Raw genomic sequence first — 27,738 nt, 5'->3', positions numbered from 1 at the left:
TTGCAGTCCAGCTTAGACTCGCTTCTCCAGGCAGGCAGATTCTATACTGTAGTTATACCTGATAAGCAGCCCTCAACTGCCAGAGATCTGGGAAATATGGAACTTAAATATTTAATTATTAAAAAACTTTTCGTAACAGAAAGAGACAGTTTGGCTCTTAGCAGCAGCACGCTATTTCCTCCAAAGAAGACAGAAGACAGATAGGCACAGAACAACGTCCATCCACAACTTGCTTTATCAAATGCTGACCAAAACTGCCTTTCATCTAAACTGAAGGTATCCAGACAGTGGACAGAATCACTGGAATTGACAGCCTAGCTGCTCAGGTCAAGGTAGGCTTGTCTTCCTACAGATTTCTAACTCACAGGATCTTCTAAAACCTGGCAGACCCTGCACTAAACAGCAAAAGGCAAATATGACCCTCAGCGACCATAAAGGACTCTGAGGAGTAGCTCTAGGTGCCAACCAAGTAAGTTCTCTGTTGCTTTTTTAATTGATAACTCAAGTAAAATTTTATCCTTCTCAAAGATCTCTGATGCAGTTTGACAGCTGAGAGGTTTTGTCATTTAAAAGGACAACCTCACCAAAAAATTTCAGTAAAATACAAAATAAATGTTGTTAAGGTGTGTACCTGCAAGTTATACAGAAGATGTTAGGACAAAATTCTCTCTCATGCTGCCTTTCATAGTCTTAAAGATACTTTTCATTATACAAAAATATCTGTCACAGTCATTGTGGTATAAATATGCTGCTGTTTAAAACTTATGTTTTCATAAACCCAAAAAGTTCTTGTAAGTTCCAGGGAGCTCAATTAAAGGATCCACCTTAAACAGGTCAGATACACCCTTCTCAATTCCCTGATACTGAAAAATTTTTCTTCCTAATTTTAACTTTGTCCTCTGTTCTGTTAATACCTTGCTAGGTCCAAGAGACACTGGATAGTTCCATACCACCAACCCTGGACAGATGAAAAGTGACCAGCTACCCCAGGATATGACCAGCACCCAGTTTTCTCAGGTCCCCCCAAGACAATGCCCACAAATAAGCAGGAAGCTGTCTTGAGAATCCTCCCTCCTGATTTCTTTAACCTGTTGTGCCTAACTTCCAGCCTTTGCATTATAAAAAAGAGGTGGGAATGTTATGATTTACTAGCCTGTCCTGTCACCTGGGTACCCTGTCCCTTTAAGAGGTAAGCCCTGCCCACTCCCAACCATTGCCTTTAACTGAGGCAAGCAGATCTCTCGCCTCCTACATCCTGAGCTCTCTATCCTGAAGAGGTAACTTCTGCTCTCTCTCCCCTTCCTCTCTATCTCTCTCCCCCAACTCTCTCTTTCTCTCTCTCTGCTTCTCTTTCTTCTTCCCCCTTATCTCCTTCCTCATTTCCTTTTTCCCTTCATAACCCACTAAATAAACTCTATACCCAATCTCTCTGTGTGAGGTATTTTTCTGTCTCTCACCCACTGCAGTTTCCCATCTGCCAAGGCGACCCACCAAGGTCTCAGGGACTCACCCAGGCCTTGGGTCACCTGCTACTACCCCTCGGGGGACCAGGCCCCCAACTATATCTTTAAAAAAGAATAATGGGAGGAGGAGAACTTGAGGGAGCAAACAAGATTTGGGTTCAGTTCTTTCTATCCTAGGAGTCACCATGGAGAGACCTGTGGGTCACCAGATCCCTGGTCACAGAGCTGTCCCCATTCTGTCCCACAGGTTGTTATTTCCTCCTGTAGCCTGGACACCCAGTGAGCTGTAAGGAAAGCTGTCAGGATCCCCTGAGTGACACCAAGACCCACAGCTGTCATGGACTCCTCAGGTAATCAGTCTGTTCTCTGTGCTGCTCATGGCCTAGGACTCCAGGGCCTCCCTGCTGAGGCCTGCTGAGGAGTCAAAGATGCAGGAGGAGAACCCCAAGTGGGAGCAGAGAGCTCCCAGTCCTGGGTTAGAGCAGCCCCACATCCTCATCTTCTCTAGGGATGCATTCTCAGGAGTAACTTCAGCAATACCTAGTCTGAAAAATGGAAGCCAAGGAGGGAGGAACCGAGGTAACAGGAGGTAGGGAATGTGAAGATGGGAGGCAGCTCCAGCTGTCTCTTGGTGGCTCGCTCTCAGCTGACCCTGTGGCGCTGTCCCTGAGGAGGGAGCCCACCCCGCACCAGCTTAGACATCTGCCTGTCCTAACTGCTTCAGCAGGAAGTTACTACACCCCAGAGAGAGACCTTGCCCACAGTCCATATATGTTACCTGGAGATTCTCACCTCCTATTACCTATTCAGGGCCGAGTGTCCCCATGTGTCCAGGCAGAGCAGAGCCTGCTGCAGCCTCTACTACACCCCATTAACTCTAGGCGACCTAATCCCCATCCACTGTACAGCCCTGCACAGCCAGGACCAGAGCTTGTTTTCCCAATGTGTTGGTCTCAAGCCAGGCCTGGTTTTTCTTTTGTCATGTAAAAAAGTGAAGTTGAAACATAAGACCAGGCCGGGCGGTGGTGGCACACGCCTTTAATCCCAGCACTCGGGAGGCAGAGGCAGGCGGATCTCTGTGAGTTCGAGACCAGCCTGGTCTACAGAGCTAGTTCCAGGACAGGCTCCAAAGCCACAGAGAAACCCTGTCTCGAAAAAAACCAAAAAAAAAAAAAAGAAAGAAACATAAGACCAGAAAAAACAATAACAACAACAAGAAAGGTCTGCTCAGAAGTGACTCTACCCAGGAACAGCCCTAAGCCCAGGAAGCCCCCTACACCAGCCCTTGTTCCACACTGGTGTCCTGAGCCCTGTGCTCACTGTCTTCTTCCCTCACCTCTGCCGCTTAGGCAGTCAAGTCATTTGCTCAGCTTGGCCAACCCACACTGCACAGCAGGCATGTTAAAGAATGAGAGAGAGAAAACTACAGAGCTGTGTACATGGTCAGGACATCAATAGAACTTCAATGTGGCCAACTTATCCCAGCCAAAGATGTACTTCCCAAAGAGCCTCCATGCGTGCGTTAAAGAGGAGCTGGGGCCTTCATGGCCATCACAGTGAGATTCACAATAACTGAGACATGGGAAGAGCAATCCTGCACATCAACAGATCATAGGGACAATGAGGTGCACATGATGATGGAATTTATTCAGACATGAAGATGAATGAAAGTGTGCCACCTGCAGGAAAATGGTGGAACTGTGGGGCATCCTGTTGACAAAAATAAGTCAGATTTAAAGACAATTATTGACTGTTTTCTTTCAAATGTGGAACCTAGACTAGAGAGAGAGAGAGAGAGAGAAAAAGAGAGAGAGAGAGAGAGAGAGAGAGAGAGAGAGAGAGAGAGAGAGAGAGAGAGAGAGAGAGAACATAGAGGGACATAGAGGGGAACTATTAGCCAAAGGCAGACTAGTAACTGGAGAAGGTACCGAGTGAATATTGCCAACATACATGATAAACTTGACTGAAATGGCGTTTCAAAACTCTCCACTTTTGACAATAAATAGATGTTAATAACAGGGAAAAATCATGCAGTAGAATAAGGAAGGGAGGAAAGCTTAGATGTGGGGAACTTAGAGCATGCAGGAGGCTCTAGAGTTAATGAGGAAGGATACAGAGCACGTGGAGTCTGCAGGGTAAGTGTTCCCTTCTAAATGGGGAGGCCTGGAAAGCCTGGGCAGGTGCTGGGGTGCCAGATCCTGACACACGAGGAAACCAGGGTCAGCATGGAGGGTCCCACCAACCAGAGACCCCCGTGTGCTGACGATCTTAGCATGTCATCACAATAGCAGAGACCCCGTGTGCTGACGATCTTAGTCTCCATCACAATAGCAGAGACCCCGTGTGCTGACGATCTTAGTGTGTTCATCACAATAGCAGAGACCCCGTGTGCTGACGATCTTAGTGTCCATCACAATAGCAGAGACCCCGTGTGCTGACGATCTGAGTGTGTCATCACAATAGCAGAGACCCCGTGTGCTGACGATCTTAGCGTGTCCATCACAGCAGGAGTCTTTCTGGCACTTGGTCTCAGTAGTGTGTCCTTGAAATGTCAATTTCAACCGCGAGAGGCACACCCTCCAGGTATGTTACAACACAGCTTGTCCTCACTCCCTTCTCTTTAATATCATAACCCCCACATCGCGTGGGCAGGAACTGACCTCAAGTGACCTGAGAAGATTTGCAGCCATTACGATGTTGGTCTCCTTATCGGGATGTTCACGTGTTCTGCTGCTGGTCGTGAATGAAGGCCTTTACTGCTGGAACTGCCCAGTGTGCCTCCTCCTTTCTTAATTCTCCTTTTCTCCCTACCCCTCTCTCTTCCCTGCCACTCAAAAAAAGTCTTGCTATGTCACCCAAGTTGACCGCAGACTCACAATCCTCCTGCCTCATCTGCGATGTGCTGGGTTATGGGTCGCCACCGTCATTTCAGGATTCCATTTATCACACATCAGAAATGCTGAATAGGGCCAGGTGGTGGTGGCCAAGCCTTTAATCCCAGCACTCAGGAAGCAGAGGCGGGAGGATCTCTGTGAGTTCGAAGCCAGCCTGGTTTACAGAGCTTGTTCTAGGACAACTAGGGCTGTTACACAGAGAAACCCTGTTTCAAAAAAAAATTTTTTTAAAAAGGTAGTGATAGTGAGAATTGAATTTTGAACAAGCTTTTAAAAAAATGATTTGTTTATTTTCATTTTATGTGAATTTGTATTTTCCTACATGTATGTCTGTGTGAGGGTGCTGAATTCGCGGTGCTGAAGTTACAGATAATTGTGAGGTGCCCATGGGTGATGGGAATTGAACCTCTGTTCTCTGGAAGAAGAGCCAGAGCCCTTAACTGCTGAGCCATCTCTCAGCCCTATTTTGAACATTCTTAACTGAATGATAAAATTTTAAACTAATAACATAATAATTTATCATGAAATATCATACTGTGTTACATCCATGCATACAATTACAATGAGACAATTAAAATGAAAATTCAGAAATCACTTAAAAGTATTGTAAAAGATTTAAAATTTGAATTTGTAGAGTGTTGGCGTGTCTATGTGTGTGCGTATGTGCATACACGGAATCATCCATGGGTGCTCGCTCTTCCTGTCTTCTTTCCCCTGGCATTGCCAATTCCACTTCTTTTTAACGTTTTGTTTGTTTGTTGTCTTTTTTTTTTTTAAAAGACAGTCTCTCACTTTGTAGCTCTATTCTTCTGGAACTCAGTTCCCAACGCCCACATCAGGTTCACAGCAGGCTGTAACTGCCGATCCAGGGGACCCAAGGACCTCTTGGTCACCAGACACACACATGGTACAAAGACATAAATGCAAGCAGGCAAATATTCCCATACATAAAATAAAAATCAAGGGAAAACATCACATTCAAGGACTGGGCCCCAGGCACACAGTAGATGGATGCATTCACTGGACTCTCCCTCTTCCTGGGGATGAGAGACTCACTTTCTAACTGTTCTGAGCTGAAAACCATACGTGTCTCTGCAAAGCACCATGACATCTCCCTGATATATCTGTCCTCTCAGGATGCCATCACAAAGTGACACTGGGTAGGTGGTTTAAAGAGAAAAGACCTCTTCTATCACTGTTCTGGAATCCAGCAACCACAATCAAAGTATGGCAGATTAGCCCTGGGGGGGGCACTCTCTTCCAAGTCGGTAGAGGGATTCTCTTCTCTGTTCTAGTTCATAGTCTCTCTTGTGTGTCTGGAGAGAAGAGAGTAAGGGAAAGGGAGAAAGGGGAGGGTGGGGGAGACAGAGAAGGAGCGAATGGAGGGAGGGCGCTTCTTCTGGCTGCTGTGAGGACACTAACATTTTGGGTCAGGGACCTCACTCACAACCTCACTTTTTTCCTTTTCTATCTCCAAATACAGTCACCTGGGGATAGAGCTTTAACAAATGTGTTAAGGGACACAACTCAGTCCCTACCAAAAGTGACACCAGATTATACCTGAAGGGACAGATGCTCAGAACACATTTTAAAACCTAGTTCCTGAAGTCGTTCAAGGTCTCTAGCATGGTCTTCTAATCATATTCCTTTTTCTTCCCATCCAGAGAGGAAAGGCTTCATCATGTCTGTGGTTGAGTATCTCTGGGACACAAGGAACACAGAGGCCCTGCAGCTCCTGCCAACTAAAGAGGAATCTGGAAGAGAACTTGTAGAAAGAGGTGGTTTGTCCAGTTTCTCTCCATTTAATTTGATGTTGGCTGTCGGCTTGTTGTTTATTGTTTATATTATATTTAGGTAAGTTCCTTATATCTCCGATCTCCGTAAAACTTTTATCATGTAGAGGAGTGGATTTTGCCAAGGACAAAATCCTTGCTAAGAAGATGATCATGTGTTTTAGTCTTTCTGTCTGTTTATATTGTGGATACATTGACAGATTTTCTTTTTTTTGTTTTTTTTTTTTTCGAGACAGGGTTTCTCTGTGGCTTTGGAGCCTGTCCTGGAACTAGCTCTGTAGACCAGGCTGGTCTCGAACTCACAGAGATCCGCCTGCCTCTGCCTCCCGAGTGCTGGGATTAAAGGCGTGTGCCACCACCGCCCGGCCATTGACAGATTTTCTTATATTGAACCATCCCTGCAGGTAAGGGATGAACCCTACATGTTCATGATGAATGATTTTTTTACGTGTTCTAGGATTCAGTTTGCCAATATTTTGTGAAGTTTTTGCATCAGTGTTCTACATGGAGACTCTTTCATTGTTGCATCGTTGTGTGGTTTGGGTTAAGGTAACAGTAGCCTGATAGAAAGAATTGCACCTAGCTTTTCTATGTGGACTCTGGAACACAGAACTCAGGTCCACGTGTTTGTATGGCAAACGCTTTATCAAATTAGCCACATTCTAAGGGGGCATCTAGATATCAAGGGAGAATTTTCTGCTGTCCTCAAGACACAGCACAGTTATGTGAAAGCTAACAATGAGCGACACACACCAAGAAAGATGCCTTGGTAGAGAAGCCGTATTCTAAACACGAGTTAACAGTCAGGAAGGTGCTGGTCTGGGCTGCTGCTCTAAGGGAAAGAGACAGAACACTTCTGGATAGGCATTCAGCTGGGGACTCTGGCAGACAAGCTGAGTGAGGGGCAGTAGTGAGCAGGGAGCAGGGGCACTGTGAAGCTGACCTCATGGGATTCCTCCTGAGGGAGGTCAAGACTAAGACACCAGAAGTTAAACACAGGAACTTGATTGAGTATTGAGTATCAAAAGTAGGGCAGTCTTACAACCTGACTTAAGATTCTTGACAAGTCTGGGCAGGGAACACCAGCCATGCTCAGAAAAGGCACAGAAAGCCAAGATTAAGTCACACTCTGGGAGCAGTTTATGAAAACTTAAGTAAAGTTGATTCAACGAAAAGTATTTGTCAACATGAGACTCAGTGTCCAGAAATTTCGTGGTCCTTGATCACATACAGAGTCCCCGCAAGAGATCCAGGGTTTCCATCTCTCTTGGAACACAGGCCTTTTGTGTCTAGTTCCCCTGAAGGTCAGAAATGACAGCAAAATCCCACCACACATCACCCTTCTCAGCCTGGGAATTCTAGCGAGAGCTAGGGAACCTACATGTTGTGTTTTCTCGGTTCTGCCTGCTGGAAACACTTGCAGGCACAGTGAGGTGCCTTGGGGATGGGACCCACATGGAAACGGGGATCCACTCATGGTTCTTTATCTTCTGCTCACAGCTGGAAGGGAGCTTTGTGTGCAGGGTTTTGAGGGGAAGGGTCTTAGCTGTGAGCGGCCCCACCAGCTCAGGTGTGCACACAGCTGCAGAGCAAAGAGACATCAGCTTCAAAGAATACCTGTGCAGGGTTTCTCTCTCACGGGTGTGCAATTTGCAGAGTCTCAGAGCCCAATGTCCAGGCAAATGTGGACATCGCTGTAGTGTAGACAGGTCATGTCTCAGCAACTGAGGAAGGACATAGAAGGTTTTTCTTTGGGAAAAGTGAACTCTTCAGAGAATACTAACTTTCCTAAATTAAAAAGTAATTTTTTTTCTCTAACCACACATATCTATCTTATTTAGAGTTCTCTTTAAGAAGAACTTTCCAGTGGTGAAAATTACCTTGAGAGGAAGGTGTCTTCATTAAATGCCTAACAATGACAGGGAGTGTCAAAGGACTAGAGAGACGAATCAGCAGTTAAGAGCACTGGCAACTCTTCCAGATGACTCAAGTCCAGGTTCTAGCATCTTCATGATGGCTCACAACTGTCTGAAACTCCATTTCTAGGTATTAGATGTCTTCCCAGGTAACTTCCATGGGCACCGTGGCTTGCCACCAGAGCCCATACCTAGTTGGCTTTTTCTGCACAGGAATACTCTACCCAGGCAGTCAAAGTAGTTGGGCTCCAGGGTGTCCCTGCTCAGCAAATATTTCCTCAATACTACCCACTAACAAGGGGCAGTCTCTGATTGAGGGGAGTTGGCAGCCACAAGGAGCAAGATTGTTTCTGCCATTTTTGTTTGTTGCTGTTCCTGAGAACTTAGTTTCTTTCCTTCTGCTTTATTTGGAGACCATTGACTTTCATTGTATGAAAAATAAGAGGATGCGTGTGGGAGATCAGCATATGGACAGCACACAGTAGGTGTCCAGCACACAGGCCAGTACATAGTAGGTGCTCACTGAAAGCTGATTTCTAATGATAGACTGATTTTAGTTTGAGAGTGTATGCGTGGATGCGTGTGTGAGTGAGTGTGTACTTCTTTCACTGAGTGAGTGTATGCGTGTGTGAGTGAGTGTGTACTTCTTTCACTGAGTGAGTGTATGCGTGTGTGAGTGAGTGTGTACTTCTTTCACTGAGTGAGCTTCCAAGTTGTCCTCGTCACTCAGACCTCCTCTCCAATGACAGGAAACAGAAAACTTCCTTGCGTGAAACTCCTGGAGAGATGGTTACAGATCCTGATGTACAAGACGCAGATGAATACGAGCCCCCAAATGACCTGCAGGACAAGACAGGGAGGTACTCAGCCACCCACTCAATGAAGCTTTACTGTCTAGTTGGGAAAAAAGCAACAGGGTTAGGAGACTGTGCATAATAGCTTGAATCTCATCAAGGACAGGTTATCTAAATGTCTTTCTGAGCACCTGTCACAGGAGATTTCTTTTTCTTTCAGAGCTGAGGGCCAACACTTTGTGGCTGATAGGTAAGTGCTCTACCACTGAGCTAAATCTCCAACCCCCACATAAGACATTTTAATGGCGTCATCAATGGTAGAGACTGAGTTATGTACCTAAACCCATTTGGACAAGGCCTAACCCCAGGAGACTGTATTTGGACATTGAACATTTGAAGGACCAAATCTGAAGTTCCTAAACCACATTGTTTATTATCCACGGAGGCCAAAAGAGGACATCAGACCGCCTTCAGCCTTGAGCCACCAAGTGTGGGTTTTAGAACAGAACTCACTTTTTCTGGAAAAGAAGTACACGATCTGTATTAATGAGCCGCCTATCCAGCCCCTTTAATTTTTTTTCTTTTTTTTATTAGCAAATATTTCCTCAATACTATCCACTAACAAGGGACAGACTCTGGTTGAGAGGAGATGGAAGTCAAGGGGGATAAGAATATTTCTGTCATTGCTGTTCCTGTGACCATGAGAACTTAATTACTTTCCTTGTGCTTTATTTCAACAATTGAATTTCATTGTAAGAAAAATAAGATGATGTATTTGGGGAGATCATCATGTGGCCAGCACACAGTAGGTGTTCAATGAAAGTTGATTTTTTTTACAAAAGAATTGCTTTTATCTGTGCATTTCTGTGTGTGTGCGTGTGTGTGTGCGCGTGAGCACATGTGTGTACTTCTTGCACTTGTGTGAGCTTATCTTACAAGCTGTCTTCTTCACTCAGACAGTCTCTTCTGTTACAGGGAAAAGGAAACTGCCTTGCGTGAAGCCCCTGGTGAGATGGTTGCAGATCCTGATGTAGAAAAAGATGTGGATGATGGCAAACTCCAAAATGACCTGCAGGACCAGACAGAGAGGTACTCAGCCACAGACTCAATGAAGATTTTTCTCTAGTTGCAAAAAAAGAATAGGGTTAGCGAACTGTACAAAAGAGCTTGAATGGCATTAGAGACAGGCTGTTTAAATGTCTTTTCTGAGCATCATATGTGATACTGTTTTTCAGAGTTTAGGCCAAACATAGGGCCTTGTGTTTGATAGGCAACTGCTCTACCACTGAGCTAAATACCCAACTCCCACAAGAGCTATCTTAATGGTGTCACTAGTGGTAGGGACTGAGTTATGTCCCTAAACTTATTATGAAAAACACTAACTCAAGGTGACTGCATTTGGACATTAAGCCTTTAAGGGACCAAAGTATTGAAATTAAGGGAGGGCATGAATGAGATTCCTAATCCACAGTGTTATCCATGAAGGCCAAAGAGGACCTCAGACCCCCTTCAGACTTGAACCACCAAGCGTGGATTCTGGAAACCAAACTCAGTTTTTCTGGAAGTAAAGTACACGGTGTGAATAAAGAAGCCATTTCTCTATTCCCTCTAAATATGATTACTTTTATTTGCCTGGAACTCATCAGTTTGACTACACTGGCTGACCAAGAGAGCACCAGGGATCATTGTGTCTCTACATCCCCACCGCAGGGATTGCGGGCAATGTCCAGTACCTAGCAAATCTACATGGATGCTGCAAGACTGAACCCAGGTCCACGTGTTTCAATAGCAAACACTTAACTAACTTAGTCACATCTACAATTCATTTCATGGGCCTTAAGGGAGAATCCTCTGTTGTCCTTAGGACACGGTGCAGTCACGTGAGAGTTCACATGGAGTGTCACATACCAAGAGCTCCTCTGAGAACCAATAATTATTCTGATACAAGTTAGCAGTCAGCAAGATGCTGTTCAGGACTGTTTCTCTAAGGGAAGGAGGCAGAACAGTTCTGGATGTGCATTCGGCTGGGGACTCTGGCAGACAAGCGGAGTGAGGAGCTTAGATAGCACAGTGCAGGGGGATTGTGAAAATGATCTCATAGCATTCCTCCTGAGGGAAGTCAAGACTAAGACACCATAAGTTAGACATGGGAACTTGATTGACTATTGAGTATCAAAGGTAGGGCAGTCTCACAACCAGATAAGGATTCTTGACAAGCCTGAGCAGGGCAGGCCTACCATGCGCAGGAAAATCAAGATCAATCCAAAGGTCATAGGCTGTAGAAGGTTTTTCTGTGAAGGAAGTGAACTCTTCAAAGAATACTAAGTTTCCCTAAATGAAAGAGATATATATTTTTTTCTAGTCTCTGTCTTGGTTTGGAGTTCCTATTGAAAAGAATGTTTGTAGTGATGACATTGACCTTTATTAAATGCCTAGCAATAGGAGTGTGTATCAAAGGACTAGAGAGATGGATCAGGTGGTTAAGAGCACTGTCTGCTCTTTCAGGTGCCTGAAGTCCAGTTCCTAGCACCGTCATGATGACTCACAACTCTGTAACTCCAGGCTTCAGTTCTAGGGATCTGATGCCTTCTTCTGGGCTCCTCTGGCGACGTGTGAGCACATGCACACACACAGACACAGACACACACAGACACACACACACACACACACACACACACACGTCAAAACACTCATACACATAAAAGAAAAATGAAAAGGACACATTAAGATGGATTTTAACTCATTGTCTCCTTACCAATCAAAGACATTGTGGTTTGTCATAAGGCTGTAAGACTCTCCTCCATTTCATTCACAGCAGATACTCTGTGATTGCCGCAGGACAGATCTTACCTACAAGCTCTCTTCCTTACTCAGCTGGCCTCTCCTTTTACAGGAAAGAGGAAGATGCCTTGCATGAAGTTCATGGGGAGACCACCATGGACAATAATGGAGACAATAAAGACAATCTCCAAAATGACCTGCAAAACAGGAAAAGGTTTTTGGAAGTTTATCCTCAGACGAAACTGGAGCTTCAGAAGCACATCAGGAAGCTCCACGCCCTTGCAGACAAGATTGACAAGGTGCACAAGGACTGCACCATCACACAAGTGGTGGTCAGCTCCACCGGTGCTGTGTCTGGGGTCCTGACAATCCTTGGTTTCACTCTGGCACCTGTGACAGCTGGGGTCAGTCTGGGACTTTCAGCCACAGGCTTGGGACTTGGGGCAGCAGCAGCTGTGACGAGTGTTTCCACAACCATTGTGGAAAAGGTAAGCATGAAGTCAGCAGAAGCTGAAGTCAGCAAGGTTCTGACCACCAGTAAGAACACAGTGAAGGGCATTGAAGAAGTTGTGGAGAAGAGCACCCATAGAATTCCTTTCTCATCTGCGAGTTCCATCAAGAACCTGGAAATCATCAAGAATAGCATCGATGCCGTCCAGGCATCCAAATGTAGCCTAGCAATTAATAACAAACATCTAATGACCACAGGGAAGGTGTCATCCCAAAGCATCACACAGGTGGAGAAAACCTTTGGAAGCACTGCTCTGGCAATGACCAAAGGAGCCCAGTTCATAGGTGCGGCCATTGCAGGTCTCAGCCTTGTGCTAGATGTGGTCAACCTCATAGAAGACTCAAAGCATTTGCAGAAGGGTGCAAAGACAAAGTCTGCTGCAAAGCTGCGGCAGAAGGCTCAGGAACTGGAGCAGAAGTTGCAGGAGCTCACCCGGTTGCATGACATTCTGACTCAGTGACCTCTTCTTCAGTGCAGCTCAGAACTGGAGGTAGGCGCTGCCCTGAACAAGGCCACAGACACATGAGAGGCCCTGACTGTATCCCATCACAGCAATGCCCCTGTGGCAGGAGTGCCTGCTAGAGGGAGAGGACACAGTCTGGGGAAGTGATGAGGTTTAATTGCTATTGAAGTTTAAAATCTGCGCAATTGGATGAGATCTGTTGAGATGCACATGGAGGGATAACCTTATTCTATAACATTTGAAGAATAAATTTATAAACACTGACCTGTCAGACTTTGTGTGTTTTTTCCAAATGATAACATGTGTTTTCTAAATTGTTGACTATAAAGAGTTAATAATTGCCTCCTGATTTTTATCGTGATTTTAAAAACTTGTCTTTCTTGTGGTTTAACAAGAACATTTGAAATTGATACAAGAACCATTTTCCTTATTTGTGTAGCGCTCCCCATAGATGTGCCCTGAAGCTGGAAAGGAGCGGTGTCCACTTCTCCCTTTGCAGCTCAAGTGGCCTTCTTCCCAAGGTTCTGAACACTGGGCTGAGAGATGACTTGTGTGTATTGTAGGTCTTATCTATTAGAGGAACATTCTTCTGCTTCTCAACCCCTTCGAGCCTTCCTTGGACTGGAATGTCTGGTAAGCGAAAGCTTGATGTGGACAAAACCATCTCCCTGGGGTGCCGAGCAGTGACAGAATGGAGTGCTGGCCCAGACAAAATTGGAAAAGTACCTACCTGTTTCCTGGGCTGCCCAACAACTTGCTCCTCAGTGCATGGCGTCCTCTCTACTGCTGAGCCCATTTACCCATGTTAGTGAACACTGTGCCAGGGCTCAGATTCTGACCCTGACCAAACTCAGGAGCCATCGCCAGAGCTCACCACATCCTTGACCTTGAACCCTGCCCTCTCTCCTGACTCCATCAGTCTGGTCCTTAGGACACAGATTACTTGAAGAGCCTGTGCCTTTGTCACTGCACTCTTCCAGGCTCTCAGGACTCTCAAAACAACTGCACCATAGCCCTTTCAGTGAATGATCGCTTCCGCATTGCTGCCCACCTAGGAAGACACTTTCCTTTATGAAGGAGAAAACTAAGCCATGGAGGATGTGGTAGAAGAACTGAGACAGTCCATCATGACTTCTCATAGATACAGAAATTTTATGGGTGATAAAAGTATTATTCTAGTAGGTAGCAGGATATTATCAAAATAGAGATGCATTTAAAAAGTACTTAAAATGAATGTATGTGATGTAACAATGTATCTCAGGTGTTAGAAGTGCTATTAGCAAAAGAAAGGCTATAGACAGAGACCAGTGAGGCTCAGAGATGAGTAGAGGCCCCAGAAAGGGACAGGGGAGATGGACAGGGTGAAGGAAGGACAGTGCAGAGGAGGAGCTATGACCAGGTTGTCCCTGCTGAACACAAGTGACAGGCAGCAGGACTGTGCCTGCAGCTGCTGCCCCCAGAGATGTCTGCATTGAGCTCAGGCAGCTGAGGGTGTCCTGTATGTGTGAAGATAGGATGGTCCTCATGATGGGCTGTGACTCCTCAGCCACAAAAAGGGAAGGATTCATGGTGTCCACAGCACTGCAGATGGCTGTCCCTGGCACGTGCTCAGTCAACACAGACCCAGCTGTAGCGCGTGTGACATCTGAACCCAGCTATAAAGATAAACTATTGAAATGGAAATGATGGAGGAGAAGGAGAGTTGGGCGGTTGTCCTGTGTACAGGGAGGGCACAGGACCCTCAAGGATTATCACCAGGGTGTCACTTTATGGTGATAGACTGCTCTTTACCTGATTGTCACAACGGCTCTACGAACCCATGTCTCTCATAAGTAATCAAGGACGCTGTGAGCACATGAACTGAGTGCAGTCACAGCGAGGAAAACGAAGCTGTGCTGTGGTCAAGCTCACTGGGCAGGCACGGCAAAGGCAAGTGTTTACCACATGGAAGCCAGGAACAAGGAGTGACAGGAGGAGACACAGTCAAGAAACAGCATTCGATGACATGCTCCGAGTGACCCATAGTCTCTAGGTGTAGCCCACTTCCTTACAGACTCCAGAATTCTACTCATTCGGTAAGTTAAACCACTGATCAAGTCAGAGCCTTCTAGAACAATCTCTGCAAATTCAGACACAATGAGAGGCATGCGCTATTAACACACATGCTGTCTGCAATTCAGTTACAATCCCTATAACATTTCACACCTCACCTTCTTCCCTGCTATCTCTATGATGCGTTCTGTGCTATGAGAGGAAAAATGAGAAGATTTTTTTAAAGAACTCAAACAAGTGTTAGGATGAATTTATAGAGTTGATCTTCTGCTCCCTGCTGGGTGGAGTGTGATGGTGGCCTTGTTCTAATGCAGTCCACATGACAAAGAAAAAAAGTAAATACAAAAGGAAGTGAAGTGACTGTGGATACCTCTTACCACAGGGTACCGTGTACATGGTGGGCAATGAAAGATCTCCGAAGAAAGATCTCATCTGGGATAATAGTTATGAGATCCTCAAGAGACAGATCCAAGTATCAGTCACCAAGTTGGCTCAGGGCAAAAGGCTGAGTGTGGACAGAGCAAGTGTGCACAGTCGGGGTCTCCTCCCCACAGAGCCATGAGCCCTAGCATGGGGGTCCACACCCAGGTGCTATTACCTCCATTGATATTAACTATTATGGCTGCTACACACTGGTCCCTCCCCCAGATGCCAGAACATTGCCATCTTCTCTCTCAAATACCCATTTAATTCCCTCTCATGGTCACAGTCCAACTAATGAAGTTTTCCTTGAATCTAAATAGGACAGGAGGCCATTCTCTTGGCTAGGATGCCCATAGCTGTTAGGACCACTTCTATCGTCGGTTAATTACGTGAATTTGGCGAGTTCCTTACCACTTCCCAACTAAGTGTCATTGCTACTGCTATTTAATGTAAGAGGAACAGGAACACGACATGGAGTGCTCAGAATATGGTCAGCACACAGTAGGTGCTCCTAAAGTTACTATTGAAAGCCTAGTGTGAGAAAACCAGAGTCAAAAGTCTTGTAAGCGAGAAGACTCAAGAACTCATTTGGGGACAAGTCAGAAAGGTGTAGACATGATCAACCCATGTCCCCAGGTTCTGTCTCAGTCACTCTCCTCCCATGTGAGGAGCTGTAACAACAGCAGGATCCTCTGGACTGAGGAGGCCAAGACCCCCCAGTGCAGCAGCACAGAGCTGGGTGGACCCTGACTGTCCCTACTGAGATCTGGAGCCCCAGCTCTGTTCAGTAGGAAGGGAAATGCAGGCTGATAGGACACGGTGAGAGCCCAGGATGAGCAACTGGTCAGGGATGGAAAACCAAATGCCAACTCCCTTCCCAAAGCCCAGAGAGTCCAGTAGCAGTGTCATAGTCAGGGTTCAAGAGATACTGTGAGTGACCCTAGATAGGAGCTTGAAGGACCCAGCGATGACAGTCCAATAGAGGCCTGAGTCTCAATAGTTTACCTGAGGCAATACAGGGTTGCAAGAAAGGCCACAAACTGAGACCACCCAGGAACCACCCAGGAACCATCCAGGAACCATCCAGGAACCACCGAGGAACTACCCAGGAACAGCCCATCTGAAGGAAATTCCAAACTTTGTAAATAGGATCACCTTCCAGCACATCTCCATCACTTTTCACCAGGACACCCCTAGGCAAACGTCACCCAGTCAGGGTCTTAAACCTTAGAAATTCCTCACCCCTAGCTTCGCTACTACAAAAACCCTACCCTAACTGACATCAGGACTCTCCAACTATTCCAATATGATAGACACACAGAAAGTCCAAGTTTGCAAACTTGTGTAAGAATAAAGGCTCTTTGCTTTTACATACAGGACTCGGTCTCCAAGTTGGTTTTGGGGGGACTCTGTGATCTGGGCATAACAGAGCTCTAGGTAGAAGGCTAGGACAGCAGATCTGGAAGGCAAGGAGGAACTGACAGGTAGTTCTTAGAACAGTGTAGTGATATGAGATGCGGGGCTGTGTCCCCAGCACCCAGGCCGCCTGCTAGCTTATGCCCCGAAATAATTACACCGACACTGTATTCTTTTAAACCCTGCTTGGCCCACTAACTCTAGACCTTACAGGCTAATTCTCATATCCCGATTAACCCATCTCTAATAATCTGTGTAGCATCAGTCTTACCGGGAAAGATTCTAGCCTACGTCCATCCTGGTTCTGAGCTTCATGTGTCTGCCCGGGAGAGGGGAGCATGGCGTCTCTGAGCTCACTTCCTCTTCCTCCCAGCATTATGTTCTGTTTATTCCACCTACCTATGTTCTAACCAATAAAATGGGCCAAGGCAGTTTCTTTATTTTTTAACCAATGACCTTCCTCCATCAGAACAGACCTGGCAGAAACTATTGGAACCTTGTCAGCCCTGCATCTGAAGGCATGTCCAGATGCAATAATTTCCACTCTAAGAACCCTGTGCAGGTGGCTACATAGGGAACAAATTAAACACTGTTGTTCAGTCCACAAAAACAGTAAGATAACCCAGGTTGGGACAGGAAAGCGCAGAGCACTAGCTGGGTCCAGACCAGACAGTGAAAAATAATCCTGAGCTCCCCAGCTGTCTGTGTGCTGCTTGCTTCTTCGCTGGACAGTTTCTGCACAACAGTACAGTCGGGCCTGCTGAGTGCAGACAGATCTTACCAGAAGCCACACAGGATGAGGTGTGTGTGCAGCATCAACCCATTTGAGGTCAAAGGACAGGTTTTGTCCCTGGTAGGACAACTCAAAGGATGAAAGCACTATCTTCTAAACATGGAGATGTGAACTTGATCCTGGGGGACCCTCTTTGGGAAAATTGAGCACTGACTTCCTCAAGCTGTTCTTTGGCACCCTAAGACTGTCATGGCACCTACCCGCTGCCTATAAAACACACACACACATACACACACACACACATATACACTGAGTTAATAAATGTAATGAAATATCTTTTTTAAAAGATGCTGAGATCATCTGAAATTGAAATAAAGAAGCATACACAGCCTATGAACCTCAGTTTCTTCCACAGTTGGGAATATGGGTGCTGGCCAAGACGATGTCTCAGGTCATCTGGCTCTGACTGCCTGATGCTCTATAGACTTGGGATGAATAAACATCAGTTACTGCTCAGAAAAAAATGGATGAAACATTCAACCATACAAAAGAAGGTGCCATAGGATAAATAAATATATTTGACGTGTTGTAAAGCCACCTACTGGAGTCTTTTTGTGGGAACTATGGTACAGTGGAGGCTAAAACCTGCGGTTGCTGCCTGGTAGACGGCACTGTCAACACTGCGGTTGGTGTTTCTGCCTGGTAGACGGCACTGTCAACACTGCAGTTGGTGTTTCTGCCTGGTAGACGGCACTGTCAACAGTGCAGTTGGTGTTTCTGCCTGGTAGACGGCACTGTCAACACTGCGGTTGGTGTTTCTGCCTGGTAGACGGCACTGTCAACACTGCGGTTGGTGTTGCTGCCTGGTAGACGCACTGTCAACAGTGCAGTTGGTGTTTCTGCCTGGCTGTGGGGACTGGGCTTGGAGTCATTGCAGACCCAGGCAGATGCATCTCCCTATGTCAACTACAACAGAGGAGGAGGAATCTGGGCAACATTTTTGAAATATTTGAGGCATAATGTCATGACAGTGACAACAGCCAACCTTCTCTCAAGGAGAGAGCGGGGACCTTGCCCCATTCTGCAGAACTGTCTGGTGAGGAGACGCTCATGAAATCTTGCTTCTCTCCTCCCCATTACTATTTGAGCACCGTTGAACTTGCAGCTGGGTCCCCTCTCTCTTTTATGCTCACTGGGCAGCATCTTCAGGGCTCAGCAGGAGTTTTGAAGGTGAGCCACAGGGTCTGTGTCAGTCCCTAGAGCCTGTCTGAACTGGAATCACAGAGCTACTGCGGTCCCTCCATAGATACACCTGCCATCCCTGACCTGCATATGTGTGTCAAACTGAGGAGAGTTATCTGCACTTTGTCATGGAAATAGGGTAATTGTGGTTACACGCCATCCTCTGCCTACAGTTCCTCTAGACCCTCCTGGAAGTTGGCACTTGTGATTTGGGCTCTGCTGTCTCATCTGAGCAAAGACAAATAGGCTTCTTCTCGAAATCAGGTGGTTAGCTAGACTCAGGGCTGGGGGCAATGAGCGCCTCTTCTGTTTCCCTGTGTTCACCCAGAGCTGTGAACAAGGGATGCACTTCTCTTCCCTGGTTTTGCAGACCTGGGATGTTTGCCTCTTGAGTGACTTCAGATGCCCCATTTTTCACATAGTCAGTTGAAAGACACTTGTCCCTACTATGTGATGTCCCTACTATGTGATATCCCTACTATGTGATGTCCCTAGAGAAAGGGAGAGGAGGAGAGAGGTGGACATGTTTTGGGCACCTAGTACAGTGTCCAGCATGTTTGAGTCCACGTTGTGGACTGGATGGTAATAACCAGGGTAGCTAGATGCCGTGGCTGCAGAGCCCTCTGAGGTCCACTAGGTGGTGCTGGTGATCACCCTCTTCCTTCCAAAGCCAAAGCAGGGTTGCTTCCCATTACATTAAGGCCACACTCCCAATGGCTGCAGTCGCATCTGGAGCAAAGGTCTTTTCGGCATCTCCACCTCTGGAGTGGCAGCCACACTGCATGACATTTTTTGTCATGTCACTGGTCTGTGATCCCTTTTTTTGCCATCACCAGAACTCACCACATCTTTGACGTGAACCCTGTACCCTTTCCTCACCCTGTCAGTCTGGCGCCTAGGGACAGAGATTCCTTGATGAGCCTGTGCTTTAGTCTTTGCCCTCTTCCTGGCTCTCAGGCCTCTCAGAACCACTACATCATAGCCCTTCGAACGAATGACCACTATATGCGCCCAGTGTCCAGTGCCCAGAGAGCTCCCTGCAGCTGTCCAATTCAGGGCCACCTCACTTCCACAGTTCTGCCCAAGTAGGAACACACCTTTCTTTAGGAAAGAGAAAATAGGCCATGGTGGATGTGGGGAGAGAATTGAGATGGCCCATTGTGACCTCTCATAGATACACGAACTTTATGGGTGGTGAAAGTAATCTAGTAACTATTATTAATCTAGAATATTTTCAAAATAGAGTACATGTTTTAAACACTTAAAATGAAATTATGTAATGTAATAATGTATCTCAGTTATTAAAAGAGCACTTTAAGAAAGAAAAAACTATGTAAAGAGACCAGTGAGGCTCAGACCCCAGACAAGGAGTGGGGAGATGGACAGGGTGAAGGAAGGACAGCGCAGAGGAGGAGCTGTGACCAGGTCTGTCCCTGCTGAACACCAGTGACAGGCAGCAGGACAGCTGTGGCTCATGGAGGGGCAGGCACGGCAAAGGCAAGTGTCTACCACATGGAAGCCAGGAAACAACAAGCAGTGACAGGAGGGATACAGTCAAGAAACAGCATTCGATGACATGCTCCGAGTGACCCATAGTCTCTAAGTGTGGCCCACTTCCTTACAGACTCCAGAATTCTACTCATTCGGTAAGTTAAACCACTCATCAGTCAGAGCCTTCCAGAACAAACTCTGCAAATTCAGACACATCCAGAGACAAGCTCTATTAACACACATGCCGTCTGCTATTCAGCCAAGGGACAATCACGATGACCTTACACCTCGCCTTCTTCCCTGCTATTTCTCTATGACGAGTACAGTGCTATGGGAGAGAAAAGTGTACAAGATTTAAGAACCCTGACAAGTTTCAGGACAGACTCATAGAGTTGATCTTCTGCTCCCTACTGGGTGGAGTGTGATGGTGGCCGCGTTCCATTGCTGTCCACATGACAGAGAAAAAAATAAATACATAAGGAAGGGAAGAGCCTGTGGGCACCGTTTACCATAGAATACTGTCCGCGTACAGGGTGGGCAGTGATGCCATTCCAAAGAAAGATCTCACATGGGATTACAGTTGGGGATCCTCAGGAAACAGATCCAAGTATCATTTACCCGATGGCTCAGGGCAAGAGGCTGAGTGTGGACAGAGCAAGTGTGCACAGTCAAGAGTCTCCTCTCCACAGAATCATGAGCCCTAGCATGGGAGTGTATCTGTGCCAAGTACGACGGTGGAACCTGAGACCCAGAAAAGAGTGTCCCGTTCCAGAGAATAGTAGGAAGGAAGTCAGTGGATGTCCAGCCTGCACCCCCTGGCCTTAGCCAGGCTCTCTTCAGCCTGTGGGGCAGCAGAGAGAAGGCCAGGGTTGTTCTGTGTGCTGGGTGGGAGAGAGTGCCAGCCTGGGGACAGAGAGGGCAAGGTGCACAATCCTGCAAACAGTGCATAGGCTGTGTGTTTGAGAGATCAAAGGGCACAGTCAAGGGAGGGGCAAGCTATGTGTTTATACAAACAAACAACATTCTAGAAACCTTGGAATTATTAAAAAACACAAAGTCAGAATCAGCTGTGTGACATCGTGACAGTACATTCCCTCTCAGAATCTCTCTCTTTCGTCAGATAAACAAAGTTACTATGGCTGCTTTGCTCATGCATACCAGGGCACTGCTCTCCTTGGTGGCTGGATGGCCAGCACACATGCCGCAGAGGCCATGGGAAAGTGGGTACCAGGAAGAATGAGCTTGTCTCTGAACCCGGAGATGCTCAGAGGGAAGAATCCAGGCACCAAATCCTGGATCCCAGATCAGTCAATGACTCAGCATGCAGATGGTTAACATATAAACTGTTTTCACTTGAACTAATTTAAACAACATCCCACACAGTGCACATAAACACAGGCACACACAAACTTCCCAGTCAGCCTTAGCTCAATGAGCTATGTTTCAAACTTTGTACCACAAGTTTCCAAAAGTGTTCATTACCTAACACTTAATTTCTGTGTGTTGGTGGCAATGCACTCCCGTGGGTTCGTGGACTCTGGCTGAGTGGTGTGTGACTAGCCTTGATTGTCAACTTGACTATATCTGGAATTAAATTAAAACTCAAATGTAGTGCACACCTGTGAGGGGATTTTGCTTAATTTGAAGTGGTGAGGCTCACTTCTAAGTCAGATTTAAAGCAGGAAGGCGTGTCTTTATACAGATATATTGAGGAAGTAAGCCACGCCTTCCGCTGAAAGTCTATAAGGTCATGGAAGAAGGAAGCTGGTGATCTTTGCCTCCTTGGTTTCGCCTCATTAACAAGTCGATCTCTTCACCGCATTACAGCCTCCTTCTTCAGGATTCCCACATATACTGAAGACCAGCTGAGACATCCAGCCTTGTGGACTGAGCAGCGTCTGGAGTCTTCAGCCTTCCATTCGTAGGCAGCCACTGTTGGACCAGCTGAGCCACAGCCGTGAGTCATTCTAATAAACCCCTTTCTATGTGGAGAGATGGATTCTGTAAGTTCTGCTACTCTAGAGATCCTGACTAGTACAGATGGTCACTTCTCCTCACCCCCATTTGGCCTTAAGCAAGCTACTCTGACCTGCACCTCACACCCCAGCACAGGCTTCCATGGACTTGCTCTGATGTTTGCCTGCTGCACATGTGGGTGGCTATGGCCCCACCTGAGCATATTACTGTCGTGGATGGTTGTTGTTATCTGTTCTACAAAACTCTACCATCTTCCACAGCCAACAGCTACATGGGGATGTGTACCCAGAGCTGGACCAATAGGCATCTTCCAGAGCTTTAAATGCTTTGTGCATTAAATGACTTTTAAGTTGCATCTCTGTATTAATGTGATTTTTTTACACCTTCAAATGATGAGATAACTCCACCCCTGTCACCTTAAGTCTCAAGTTACTGTTAGCATTATTGAACAGGAAGGATGCTGGCCCTGAAGAATCTGACCGTGGGTTTCACGTTGGGGAGAGGACTTCAGAACACCTGCTATGTCTAAAACTCTGACTGGCTCTTAGGGTTTTTGAAATATTTTTACTATTTCATTTTGAATTCATGTGAGATTGTTGATCTTGAATTCATGTGAGTAAGAGGTTTGAACAGGGGGCAGGCCACAAACCTGGGATCCTAACACTTGAAAAAGAAAGAAAGAAAGAAAAAAAGAAAGAGAGAGAGAGAGAGAGAGAGAGAGAGAGAGAGAGAGAGAGAAAGGAAGGAAGGAAGAAGGAAAGTTACCATCAATACAAACACGGTGCCCACACCCAGGTGGCTAGCAGAACATTCCTCTCCATCTCTCATTCCATGTTCAGGGTCTTTGTTTCTCCACAGCTGTGTCCTCAGCTGACACCTTCTCCATGGTCCCCAGCATGCCATTAGTCCTCCTCCTTGCCTGGAAAGAGGACAGCAGGGCTGGACTACAGGACAGGCTTCTTAAATAACAGTCACAGAGTCCAGAGAGGCAGACAGGCTTTGGGTTCAGTTCTTTCTGTTTTAGGAGTCACCATTGAAAGAACTGTGGGTCACCAGATCCCTGGTCACAGCAGCTGTCCCCATTCTGTCCCACAGGTTGTTATTTCCTCCTGTAGCCTGGACACCCGGTGAGCTGTAAGGAAAGCTGTCAGGATCCTCTGAGTGACACCAAGACCCACAGCTGTCATGGGCTCCCCAGGTAATCAGTCTGTTCTCTGTGATGCTCATGGCGTAGGACTCCAGGGCCTCCCTGCTGAGGCCTGCTGAGGAGTCAAAGATGTAGGAGGAGAACCCCAAGTCGGAGCAGAGAGTCCTCCAGTCCTGGGTCAGAGCAGCCTCCCTCCTAGCCTTGTCTTGAAGTGCATTAAAAAGGTATCTTCTCAATACCCAGCCTGAAAAATGGAAGCCAGAAGAGGAGGCAGGGAGAGAAGGAGTTGAGGAAGTAAACTCTACACCCAGGAATCACCCTGTACCCAGGAACCACCCTACAAACAGGGACTAGCCTAGAACCAGGGACCACCCTACACCCAGGGACCACCCTACAATCAAGTACTACCCTACACCCAGGGACCACCCTACACTCAAGGACTACCCTACACCCTGGGACCACCTTATACTCAAGGACTACCCTACACCCAGGGACCACCATACACACAGGAATACCCTACACCCAGGGACCACCATACACACAGGAATACCCTACACCCAGGGACCACCATACACACAGGAACACCCTACACCTAAGAACACCCTATCTCAAGGACCACCCTACATGTAGGAACAGCCTACACTCAGGATCACCCTACACCAACCTGATCCACACCAGTCCACAAATCACTGTGTTCCCTGGCTTCTCCTGGCCTCAAATCCCAGAGATCCACCTGCCTTAGCCTCCCAAGGGCTGGGACTAAAGTGACGCACCACCATGCCACCTCCATTTCCTTTTAAAATTCTATTGGCGCAACCATTCATTTATTCATTCATTCAATCAATCACTAAAAGCTAGTTTTTAAAACTAGTGTTATTCAGAGTTGGAGAGGTGGCCCAATAGTTGAGAGAACTGGCTGCTCTTCCAGAGAATCCAGGTTCAATTCCCAGCACCCACATGACAGCAAACAACTGTTTGGAACTCCAGTCCCAAGGGATCTGACACCCTCACATAGACATACATGCAAGCAAAACACCAAAGTACATTTATTGAACTTTTTTTAAAGAATAGTGCTACTCACTTTCAGCATATTTTGACCAATGAGAATAGATTTGTTTTGTTTATAGTGTTGTATGATTTGGTCCATCCTGGCAGGGAGACAAGTTGGGTAACTCACATCATGGCACACAAAAAGTAGACAAAGTAGTAACAAAAAAGGAACAAGGCACCTATCAGTCCCAAAGTCACATCCCAGGTGCCCACCTGACTCCAGCCAGGCCCCACTTCCCATGATGCCTCAGCTCAGTCTTTGAATCACGCATTCGCTCCCAGCACCCCTGCTCTACTTATATCTGGACGCTCCTCACAGACCGCATAGAGAAGGGCGGGTGATCTCATACATATTTATTCATCCACTGGGGTGAAACTCGGGATTAATAATTAACCATTCCAGTGTGGAGAGTCATGTTTCGACTGGAGAGTGGCTCAGTGGTTAAGAACACTTGCTGCTCATGCAGAGGACACGGGTTCAGTTCCCAGCACCCCTAGCAGGTTCACAGACATCTGTAACTGCTACTCCAGGGAACAAAGACCCACATTGGAGACCATGCACATACACAGTGCATAGACATGTATACAAGCAGACAAATATTCCCATACATAAAATAAAAATCAAGGAAAAATCACATTCAAGGACCGTACCAGCAGTAAATGGAAGTGATCACTGGAATCCTCCTGGGGACAAAGCACCATGGTACGACTCTGGTACATTGGTCTTCTCAGGATGCCATCACAATGTGACACTGCTTAGGTGGCCTAAAAAGAAAAGACCTCTTCTCTCACTGCCCTGGAATCTAATTTCTGCAATCAAAGTGCAACAGGTTGGGCCATAGTGTTGATCTCTTCCTGGTGGAGAGGAAGCCTGTACCTCTATCAGCCCATGGGCTCTCTTATGTGCCTGGAGAGAGGAAGAAAGGCAAGGGAAGAGACAAAAGGGAGCAGGTTTAAGATAGAGAAGGAGGGAAAGGGAGGGAGGGAGTGTCTTCCTCTTGTTATGAGGCACTGACACTGTGGATTGGGGACCTCACTCATGGCCTCACTTATTTCCATTGCGTTGTTTCCTTAATGGCTAGATGTCCAAATACAGTCGCCTGGGTTGGGGCTTTTACAAATGAGCTAAAGCTCACAACTCAGCCTCTATCCCTAGTGACGCCAAAGTATACTTCAAGGGACAGATGCTCAGAAATATTTAACCAATGTCTTCCTGATGTCGTTCAAGTTCTCTAGCAGGGTTCTCTAACCACATTCTTTTTCCTTCCCATCCAGAGAGGAAAGGCTTCGTTGAGTGTGTGCTTCATTACCTCGTGGACACGAGGAGCACAGAGGCCCTGCAGCTCCTGCTGACTAAAGAGGAAGCCTGGAAACAGCTTGTGGAAGAAGCTGGTTTGTCCAGGTCACCTCCCTAGGGATGCTAGCAAAGCTACCAGAGCCTTGTGTCACTGGCTTTTTCTGGGTAGGAATTCTCTATGCAGGTAGACCAAGTAACTGGGGCTCAGGGTGTCCCTTCTCTGTAAATATTTCCTCAGTACTAATCACTAGCAGGAGACGGGCTCTGGTTAAGGGGAGATGGCAGTCACAGGGGACAGGATTGTTTCTTCCATTGTTGTTCCTGTGTCCATAAGAACTTAGTTTATTTCCTTCTGCTTCATTTGGGGACCATTAAATTTTGCTGTAAGAAAAAGAAGAGGATGCATGTGGGGGGCTCAGCATATGGACAGCACGTAGTATGTGCTCAGCAGTTCACTGAAAGCTGGCTTTTGCAAAAAGTTTTGGTTTTAGTTTGTGTGTGTATTGTGTGTGTGTGTGTGCGTGCATGTATACTTCTGATTTTGAGTGAGCTTATCTTACAAGCTCTCTCCCTCACTCAGTCAGTGTCTCCTGATACAGGGCAGAGGAAGCTTCCTTGCATGAAGCTCTTGCTGAGATCATTCCAGATCCAGATGTAGAAGATGAAGACGAGCTCCAAAATGACCGGCAGGAGAGGAAAAGTTTTTTAGATGCCTGTCCTCAAGTGAAATTGGAGCTTGAGGAGCGCATCAGGAAGCTCCACACCCTTGCAGACAAGATTGACAAGGTGCACAGGGACTGCACCATCACACAAGTGGTGGCCAGCTCCACCGGTGCTGTGTCTGGGGTCATGACAGTCCTTGGTCTCGCTCTGGCACCTGTGACGGCAGAATTCAGTCTGGGACTTTCAGCCACAGCCTTGGGGCTTGGGGCAGCAGCAGCTGTGACAAGTGTTTCCGCAACCATTGTGGAGAAGGTAAGCATGGTGTCGGCAGAAGCTGAAGCCAGCGAGCTTCTGTCAATCAGCAAGGACACAGTAAAGGCAATTAAAGAAGTTGTGGAGAAGAGCACCCCCAGGCTTATTTCTGTATCTAAGAATTCCTTCCGGAACCTGGAAGTCATCAAGAAGAGCATTGATGCCATCAAGCTGACCAAAGCCAAACCTCACCTAGCAATTAATGCCAAGTATCTCATAAATACAGGGAGGGTGTCAACCCAGAGCACTAAACAGGTGGAGAAAACCTTTGGAGGCACTGCTCTGGCAATGATCAAAGGAGCCTGGATCACGGGGGTAGCGACTGCAGGTTTCTTCCTTGCGCTAGATGTGGTCGGTATCATAGTAGACTCAACGCATTTACAGGAGGGTGCAAAGGCAGAGTCTGCTGCAAAGCTGCGGCAGCAGGCTCAGGACCTGGAGCAGAAGTTGCAGGAGCTTATCTGGGTTCATTATAGCCTGACTCAGTGACCTTTTTCTTCTTCAGTGACGCTCAGAACTGGAGGTAGGCGCTGCCCTAAAGAGTGCCATGGATACATGAGAGGCCCTGACTGGATCCCTTCACAGCAATGCTCCTGTGGCAGCAGTGCCTGCTAGAGAGAGAAGACACAGACTGGGGGAAATGACAAGGTTTAATTCCCTTGAAGTTTAAACTCTGCTGCAATTAGATGAGATCTGTTGAGATGCATTGGAGGGTGCCACGGACTGACTCTCTTGGAGATCGAAGACTGAGGGAGAACAGAGGTGAAGGCTTAGGAGAACCCAGGATTGGGCGAATGACAGACAGACACAACTCTAATGAGATTTGAATCTGCTGCAACTTTACTAAAATTCAAGCATCACTTTTAAGAGATTACAGAAGGAAGTTGGCAGACATAAAAGTTTCTATTGAAAAATGATTCCAGACAATTGATTATTCTTAACAAGTCTTGTGGTCAGGGCCAGGTGGGCAGAGCTTTTCTTAGAAATTCGTCTCACACCACTAACTAACTGTGCTTTCTCATGGCCCTAAATCATATCTGCCCTCAAGGTAACCAAGGTAACCCAAACACCATTCTTCAGGATTCCACCCCCAGGGTTTGTTCCAATATTGAATGGCCGACTTCATGTTATCAAGAATAGCCTGCCTTTCTTTCCTATCTAAAATGCACCAGGGGTTTCTCATTCTGGCTGGCCTCTCCATGAATGATAACTCATGCCATTCCATACATTTTCCTTCATAATTTGTCCATCTTCTACCAAATCTCCTATCATGAGCTCTTTCTGTTCTAGGGTACCTGTAAATTCCCCCAGAGAGCAAGC

The 27,738-nt window shown here is 46.6% G+C and overlaps 2 protein-coding genes across 3 annotated transcripts; both read left to right on the top strand.

The window, feature by feature from the left end:
• The first annotated feature begins 1,232 nt into the window (after positions 1-1,232).
• On the top strand, positions 1,233-12,860 carry LOC142843018 (apolipoprotein L2-like). Of its 2 annotated transcripts, XM_075959778.1 has the most exons (7): positions 1,233-1,277; positions 1,711-1,813; positions 6,022-6,211; positions 8,816-8,926; positions 9,081-9,110; positions 9,836-9,949; positions 11,754-12,860. In XM_075959778.1, the coding sequence occupies exons 2-7, from the start codon at positions 1,801-1,803 to the stop codon at positions 12,610-12,612; spliced, it is 1,317 nt and encodes a 438-aa protein (XP_075815893.1). In that variant the 5' UTR covers positions 1,233-1,277; positions 1,711-1,800; the 3' UTR covers positions 12,613-12,860. The 2 variants fall into 2 exon arrangements, with proteins under 2 accessions (XP_075815893.1, XP_075815894.1); XM_075959779.1 differs by lacking the exons at positions 1,233-1,277; positions 1,711-1,813 and having other exon boundaries at positions 6,050-6,135.
• A 10,190-nt stretch (positions 12,861-23,050) lies between these two features.
• On the top strand, positions 23,051-27,693 carry LOC142843022 (apolipoprotein L3-like). Its single transcript, XM_075959789.1, has 3 exons — positions 23,051-23,147; positions 25,422-25,548; positions 26,043-27,693. The coding sequence occupies exons 1-3, from the start codon at positions 23,135-23,137 to the stop codon at positions 26,905-26,907; spliced, it is 1,005 nt and encodes a 334-aa protein (XP_075815904.1). The 5' UTR covers positions 23,051-23,134; the 3' UTR covers positions 26,908-27,693.
• The last annotated feature ends 45 nt before the right edge of the window (positions 27,694-27,738 follow it).

The sequence above is a fragment of the Microtus pennsylvanicus genome, chromosome 2 (assembly GCF_037038515.1).
Source record: "Microtus pennsylvanicus isolate mMicPen1 chromosome 2, mMicPen1.hap1, whole genome shotgun sequence".
In the NCBI taxonomy this organism is placed as follows: domain Eukaryota; kingdom Metazoa; phylum Chordata; class Mammalia; order Rodentia; family Cricetidae; genus Microtus; species Microtus pennsylvanicus.
This window is presented reverse-complemented; position numbering and strand designations above follow the sequence as displayed.

Bases quoted from the DNA above. Each gene is read 5' to 3' on its own strand.
- LOC142843018 (XM_075959778.1), top strand. The intron at 8,927-9,080 runs GTACTCAGCCAC...TTTTTCTTTCAG, and splicing joins CTGCAGGACAAGACAGGGAG to AGCTGAGGGCCAACACTTTG. The intron at 9,950-11,753 runs GTACTCAGCCAC...CTCCTTTTACAG, and splicing joins CTGCAGGACCAGACAGAGAG to GAAAGAGGAAGATGCCTTGC.
- LOC142843022 (XM_075959789.1), top strand. The intron at 25,549-26,042 runs GTCACCTCCCTA...CTCCTGATACAG, and splicing joins GAAGAAGCTGGTTTGTCCAG to GGCAGAGGAAGCTTCCTTGC.